Raw genomic sequence first — 7,615 nt, forward strand, 5'->3', positions numbered from 1 at the left:
TGAATAGCACCGTGGGTGACATCGGAAAGTAGCCGAGGCTTTCTCAGCCCTGAGATAAACTTCAGTTCTGACCTGCTTCGGAAAAGGGTATGAGATGCAGCAAAAGAGAAACATCTTCCTCAAAAGATAAGCTGAAGTTGGCCAGGTGCCGTGGCTCACGCCTGTAATCCCAGCACTTTGGGAGGCTGAGGCGAGTGGATCGCCTGAGGTCAGGAGTTTGAGACTAGCCTGGCCAACATGGGGAAACCCCGTCTGTACTAAAAAATACAAAAATAAGCCTGGCGTGGTGACGCATGCCTGTAGTCCCAGCTACTCGGGAGGCTGAGGCAGGAGAATGGCGTGAACCCAGGAGGCAGAGCTTGCAGTGAGCCGAGATCGCACCACTGCACTCCAGCCTGGGCGACAGAGCGAGACTCTGACTCAAACAAACAAACAAACAAAAAAAGATAAGCTGAAGTCAAAACCACGATGAGATGCCACCTTATCCTCATTAGGATGTCTACTGTAAAAAACTCCCCCAAACCAAAAAAAAAAAAAAAAAAAACAAGTGTTGGCAAAGATGCGGAGAAATGGAAACCCTTGTGCATGTTGGTGGAAATAGAAAATGGTGCAAATATGATGGAAAACGTATGGTGGTTTCTCAAAAATGTAAAAGTAGAATTACCATATGATCCAGCAATTTTGCTTCTGGGTATATACCCAAAAGAATTGGCAGTAAGATCTTAAGGAGATGTTTGTATACCTATGTTCATAACAGCATTATTCACAGTAGCCAAAATGTGGAAGAAACCCAAAAGTCCACTGATAGATAAAAGGATAAACAGGCGGGGCACAGTGGCTCACGCCTGTAATCCCAGCACTTTGAGAGGCCAAGGCGGGCAGATCACCTGAGGTCAGGAGTTCGAGACCAACCTGGCCAACATGGTGAAACTCTGTACTAAAAATACAAAAATTAGCTGGTCATGGTGGCGGGTGCCTGTAATCCCAGCTACTCGGGAGGCTGAGGCAGGAGAATGGCTTGAACCCGGGAGATGGGGATTGCAGTGAGCCAAGACTGGCCATTGCACTCCAGCCTGAGTGACAGAGTGAGACTTTCTCAAAAAAAAAGAAAAAAAGGATAAAGAAATGTGCTATACTTATACAGTGAAATATTATTCAGCCTTAAAAAGGAAGGAAATTCTGCTCATGCAAAGCCATGAATAAATCTTGAGGACATCATGCAAAGTGAAATCAGCCAGCCACAAAAAGTCAAATACTGTATGATTCCACTTATACGAGGTATCTATAGTGGTCAGACTCCTGGAAACAGAATGTTGAATAGCAGGTGCCAGAGGCTGGAGTTGGGGAGGTGAACAGGGAGTTATTTAACGGGTACAGAGTTTCAGTTTTGCAAGATGGAAAAGTTCCAAAGATTTGTGGCTCAACAACATAAATATAGTTAACATTACTGAACTGTACATTTACAGATGGTTATGATGGTAAATTTTATGTTTGTGTACTTTACTATTTGAAAAATAATCTGGGAAAGAAGAAAATGTTAACAGGCCAGAGGCAAGGTAGAAGTGGATTGCTTACAAGCCTCACAGATAATGACAGTAGCAGGGTATGGTGGTGTGCACATGTAGTCCCAGCTACTCAGGAAGCTAAGGTTGAAGGACTGCTTGATCCCAGCAGTTTGAATCCAGACTGGGCAACATAGCAAGACCCCATCTCTAAAAAAAGATAGTAATAATATCAAACACTGTTACAGCCTCAATGTTCCCAGTTACTTTCTAAGTGGGTTACAACAGTTAGCCCATTTAATCTTTATTCTCACATTGCAGGGGAGGAAAACCAGGCACAGAGGTATTAAGCAGCTTGCCTGGAATCTAATAGCTTATGAGGGGTGGAATCAAATTTTCAACCCAAGAAGTCTGCTCTCACGTCTGCATTCTTGCCAAGTTGCTACACTTCTAGATACACACCATCGCAACATAAACCAAGTTGAACATTAATTGATTCTTTAAACAAGGTCAGGTGAATCTGTCAGGAAGAGTGTCAGGTGGGAGAAACTAGGGTGGTCTTCACTGAGAAGGTGGCATTGCAGGTAGTCTTTGATGGCCGTCCCTGTTTTGAAAGGTGCTGGCAATGGTGGGGTGGGTGAGTGGTAGAAGAAGAAGGTGTGAAGGAAGAGAAAGGAACTTTATTGCGTGTCAGTGATATTCAAGGCCCTTGAGGCTGTTATTTCTGCAAATACTTACGCTTTGGTGACACAATGGGGGTGTCCAAGATAAAAGACCTATAGTTTTCTTAAAGTGTCTTTTTCTGGTTGTAGTGTCAGGGTAATTCTGGCTTTGTAAAATGAGTTTGGAAGTGTTCGCTCCTCTTCATTTTCTTTTTTTTAATAAGAATTTGAGAAGGACTGACATTAATTCTTCTGTACATTTGTTTGGTAGAATTCATCAATAAAGCCATTTGGTCCTGGGCTTTTCTTTTCTTTCCTTTTTTTTTTTTTTTTTGAGACGGAGTCTCGCTCTGTCGCCCAGGCTGGAGTGCAGTGGCGCAATCTCGGCTCACTGCAAGCTCTGCCTCCTGGGTTCACGCCATTCTCCTGCCTCAGCCTCCTGAGTAGCTGGGACTATAGGTGCCCGCCACCATGCCCGGCTAATTTTTTTTGTATTTTTGGTAGAGACGGGGTTTCACCGTGTTAGCCAGGATGGTCTCGATCTCCTGACCTCGTGATCCACCCGCCTCGGCCTCCCATAGTTCTGGGTTTACAAGTGGGAGCCACTGGGCGTGGGCAGAAATGGAGATTTTTTTTTTTTTTGAGACAGGGTCTTTCACTCTCGTCCAGGCTGGAGTGCAGTGGAGTGACCTCGGCTCACTGCAGGCTCTGCCTCCTGTCTTCACGCCATTCTCCTGCCTCGGCCTCCCGAGTAGCTGGGACTACGCGCGCCCGCCGCCACACCCAGCTGATTTTTTTGTATTTGTTTTTTCGTAGAGATGGGGTTTCGCTGTGTTAGCTAGGAAGGTCTCGATCTCCTGACCTCGTGATCCACCCGCCTCGGTCTCCGGAAGTGCTGGGATGACAGGCATCAGCCACCTCGCCCGGCCCAGAAATGGAGATTTTTGGGCAAACACATTAAAGCAAATAAACGCAAATAGACGAAAATCATTTTAACATTTTTATTTAACCCAAGAAATACAGATAGAATCAACAGCAATAGAATTTACATTGCAGTGATGAATAAGATACATGCTACAAGGCTTCATTATCTGATGCAAAATCTAGTATGTGTTTTACAGCAAACCTCAATTGGAAACTGAATGTCGATCACACAGGCTTGATGTGCGTGTCAATTTCATGAGAGTTACAATCTCGGGATAAGTCTCACATAGCCTAAGAGTCCAAACATACCTTCAAGTGTTCCAACAACTTATTCACTACTCATTCTTAGAACTGAATTTACAAACAAAAATCCCAGCCCATTCATTGCTGAATTGCATCCCATTGAAAGAATGGGTCACAGTTCCTGTTTCTAGTCACTGCTGAGTGACATTAAAGTGCCTTCCATGTTTTGGCGATGGTGAGGACAGGTGCTAGAAGCCTCTGCCCTCAACCTTGTCCACATGAGTTCTAATTTCTTTAGAACAACTATCTCAGGGTGGGAAAGATGGTTCCAAGAAGTGCCTATTGCATTGATTAGGAATCAATGAAACTCTTTCTCCCTGCGGGTTGTCCCATTTGGATTTCAACCGGCACTGTCAGAGCGTTCCACTTTCTCCACATGCTCTGCAGCGCTTGGGACGGTCAGGCATTGTCATGGTGGCTTCTCTAAGAGCTTCTCGGTTGTATTTCAAGGTGTATTTGACATACATTTCCCCGGGGAGGGATACTGAACACTTTCTGAAGTGTTTGTTTGCATCCTCTTTGAGGAAATGTCTGCTCAAGTCTCTTGCTGGGTTTTGAACAGAATCGTTTGTTTGTTCCATTGGAGTATTGACAAGTCTCCGTGTATTCTGGGTATGAGCAGTCCTTGCGTGTATAGATTTGCAAATATTTTGTGCCCCAATCTCAAGGTTGCTCTTTTATACAAATCAAGAGCATCTGAGGCAGAGCAAAGGTTCAGGTGAGAGGACGGAGCATTTCTCCACCTCTCCAGCTCGCGCAGCATCTCTCCTCCGAGGAGCAGAGACACCTGTGCAGGCAGACACCATGAAAACGCAGGCGTGCTTCATTCTGAACAGAGCATCTCTGATTGCCATCTGGTGCCTGAGGGTTCACGGCCCATCAGCCTGAGAAGAGACGTCTTCGGGCCTTGCACATTGGCCTCCATAGAACCTCGTGGCAGATTGTGGGCTCCGGACTGGGTGAGGGAGGTAGAGGTCTGAGGGCAGAGTTGGGCAGGGGCTCCAGGCCATGGAGATCCAAGTTGAATTCTTCAGGCAGAGCCTGTCTCCAGGGCCTAGGCTTGGGCATTTGGGACGAGCCCTGGGGCACAGCGGCTCTGTAGCAAGGTTTGAGGTAGAGGACACGCCGGGAAGAAGGGCCGATTCCATGCACAAGGTTTGACGGGGGTCCCATCACGGGCAGGAAGCCTTGGGGAGCCTCACTCTCTTTTACTGAAGGCGCCACGCACACATTCTCTGCTCTCTGGGCTCTCACAGATCCATTTTCAATGTCAATCTCCCAGACAGTCTCTGTGCTCGTGAACAGGAGCCAGCGGGCATGGGCAGGGTACAAGAGATCCTTCAAGGACATCAGGACTTGCTCAGGGACCACCAGGAGGAGCACACTGACGAGGCTGAGTCGCAGGGCTCCCTGTGGGTCCAGCAGCAAGACCTCCTCTCCCAGCCGCAGGTGCAGGAGCATTCCTGGTTCCAGGACCACGATGATCAGCTTCCTGTGGGGAAGCTGTGGGCCCTGGGGGAGAAAAGCCATGGGTCAGTCATTGTCCTCTGAGGGGGGGCTCAAACAGGGACAGACCAAGGCAGGAGAGCTGTCGGTAACTTCCCCAGGCATAAATTAAACCCTGCAGGGACACCCAGAATTTGCACTTTCATTGACGCCCCTTGGGAGGGTCATTTCCTGGAAGTCCCCTAGGGCCTGGAGCTCAGGCAGACCTGTCTCACCCGCGCCCACCTAGATGGTGCGACCTTACCTGGGGCAGCTCCAGGGGCTGCTGTGCAGGGTGGTGGGGACCTGGCTGTACTGGAGCTGGTTCTACACCTGTGGAGAGAGCAGAGTGTGCAGGTGAAAGCCCTTGTCATGCAGGATGCCCTTGAGGGTTAAAGGTGCCACCGTGAGAAAGACCAAATGCAGAAGAAGCCAGGTACAGGACACCCGCCCACGGAGCTGCAGGAGGAAGCTCCCGACACTCTGGACAGCACAGCTGCTCATCTCATGATGTGATGGGACACAGGCTTCCTAGCAGGAGACTCAGGATGAAAAAGAGAAGATGCCTCACCTGGCTGAGGACCCAGCTCCTCCACTTTCTGGCGTTTTGGGGCATTCGATTGCGTGCTGCTGGAGCTGTAGGACAGAGAGACACAGTCAGATTTCGGGCAGTTACCTGACGTCCAATTCCCCGAATCCCCACGAATTCACTCCACTTCCCTGCCTTTCATTCAAGGTCACGGACTCGTCATCCACTTCCTGTGAGACCTGCTCCCAATCTGTCCTAACTCCCAGCTGTTCTTGTTCTCACCCCATCTACCTGAGCTTCCCTGGGTGAAGAAAAGGCAGGGAAGGAGGGTCGGTGCCCGCAGGGAGCAGTTTACCCTTTCAGGAGCTCACGCAGGCGAGAGTTAGAAACCTCTCCTTGGGTGTGAGGACCTGGAGAAAGACGTTGAGATGCCGGAAATGTGGCACCTCTGTCTGTAGAGGTAACATAGGAACGGGGTCTTAGGATTCCAAGAAAAGCAAGAAGAGAGGAAGGAATTTGTCAGACATGATGGCACACGCCTATAATCCCAGCACTTTGGGAGGCCGAGGTAGGAGGATTGCTTGAGTCCAGGAGTTTGAGAGCAGCCTGGGCAACATGGTGAAACCTAGTCTCTACTAAAAATACAAAACATTAGTGGGGCACGGTGGTGCACGCCTGTGGTCTCACCTACTCAGGAGGCTCAGGCGGGAGGATGGCCTGAGACTCAGAGGTGGAGCCTGCAGTCAGCTAAAACCGCGCCACTGCACTCCAGTGTGGACCATCGGAGTGAGACGCTGTCTCAATAAAATAAATCAGTAAATAATACAAATATAAAAATTAAAAATTAAAAAAGGGGGAAACTGCTCTTTCTTTTTTTCCTCAGTAGATCATGAACTCCTGACATCAGGTCCTACAATCTCCCTTCTTGCAGACCACAGAGCCCATTCCCTGTGGAGCTGGTTGGGTGGATTGAAAGTGGGGCTGCCCTGAGATATGTGTGTGGTTGGGTTGTAGAAGCCTTCCCAGCACCTTGTGATGACTTAGGGGCAACTCACTTCCCTCTTGCCCCAAATTCAAAACACCCAATCTCATGGCAGGTTCATGCGTCTCCTTTCCCTTCCCCTCTCTCTCCAACACACACCCACACACCCCACAGGCAGGTCACCCTGCAGGTGTCCCCAGCACATAGCAAAGCTCACCCGCTCTCTCCCGCGTGTTCGCTCTTGGATTCCGTGCAGGAATCACTGGGGCTTCTTGGGCGCCGGGAACCTTTCATGGTGAAAACTTCCAGGGTTCTCCAAGTCAGCCAATGCCAGTGTTTGTCTGTGTCCTGCAAAGATTTCTTTTTGGTTTCTGGATCCTTTACTTAATTTGAGAGAGCGGTGTCAGCCCCAAAGCTGCTCCCGAAGACTTGCGCTGTGGAGCGACGGGGCCGTGGCCAGCCAGCGGCAGGTGCATCAGGCTCTGACAACTGAGCTCTTGGGGGAATCCTTTATACTGTCAACAGGGTGTGGAGCCAGGGGATTTGTCAGCAGGAACTGATGTGATTGGCTGTTCCCGGTATGACAATGGGAGGGGCCCTCAAGGAGGATTTAGCCATAGCTCAATCGATAGATGACCAATCAACAGAAGCTGCCTAATCCCATCAACAGGCGACCTGTTTCCTGCCCCCTCCCAACCTCTAGGTCTTGCCTAATAATGATAGACACTTGCTGTAATACCCAATTCATCTATCGCTCAAAGAGATTTTAATGTGTGCCTTTTATATTTTCATGCAATAAAAACATGTTAACTTTCACAGTGGCTGTCCTGGGGCATGTGATGTATATGAAATGAAGTGTCAAGGGAACAGAAGCGGAAGGAAATTCACAAGCATCTCCGAGCGACTCTCCTTGAATTCCTGCCATTTTTTCTAAATCAGCTGCCTTCTTTCTTCCTATCCAAGTAAGAAGGTGCTGTAGGAGTTCAATCTAAGAGCATTTGACAAATACTGCTGCGAATCTCACGATGACCCGAAGGAAACTTGGATTGGATTTCTGAATGTGCTAAGAAAGCGTGTGTGTGTGTGTGTGTGTGTGTGTGTGTTTAACCAGGATGAAGTGGCTGTTCCTGGGGTGCAGACCCTTCTTTGAATGGAGAAAGTCCATTGGTGTTAACTCATTGTGTTTTCGGTGGATATTTTCTCTTTCTATCTTTCCTTTTCTTCTTTC

At 48.5% G+C, this 7,615-nt stretch overlaps 1 protein-coding gene across 1 annotated transcript; it reads right to left on the reverse strand.

The window, feature by feature from the left end:
• Positions 1-3,158: 3,158 nt before the first annotated feature.
• LOC134732100 (proline-rich protein 23D1-like) lies at positions 3,159-6,871 on the reverse strand. Its single transcript, XM_063614835.1, has 3 exons — positions 6,605-6,871; positions 5,142-5,512; positions 3,159-4,903 (listed from the first exon to the last, which is right to left on the reverse strand). The coding sequence occupies exon 3, from the start codon at positions 4,850-4,852 to the stop codon at positions 4,271-4,273; it is 582 nt and encodes a 193-aa protein (XP_063470905.1). The 5' UTR covers positions 4,853-4,903; positions 5,142-5,512; positions 6,605-6,871; the 3' UTR covers positions 3,159-4,270.
• Between the last annotated feature and the right edge of the window lie 744 nt (positions 6,872-7,615).

Source organism: Symphalangus syndactylus, chromosome 13, assembly GCF_028878055.3.
Source record: "Symphalangus syndactylus isolate Jambi chromosome 13, NHGRI_mSymSyn1-v2.1_pri, whole genome shotgun sequence".
Taxonomy (NCBI): Eukaryota; Metazoa; Chordata; class Mammalia; order Primates; family Hylobatidae; genus Symphalangus; species Symphalangus syndactylus.

What these genes read in the sequence shown, in the direction of transcription:
- LOC134732100 (XM_063614835.1), bottom strand. Translation starts at nt 4,852, where the DNA reads ATGCTCCTGCACCTGCGGCTGGGAGAGGAGGTCTTGCTGCTGGACCCA.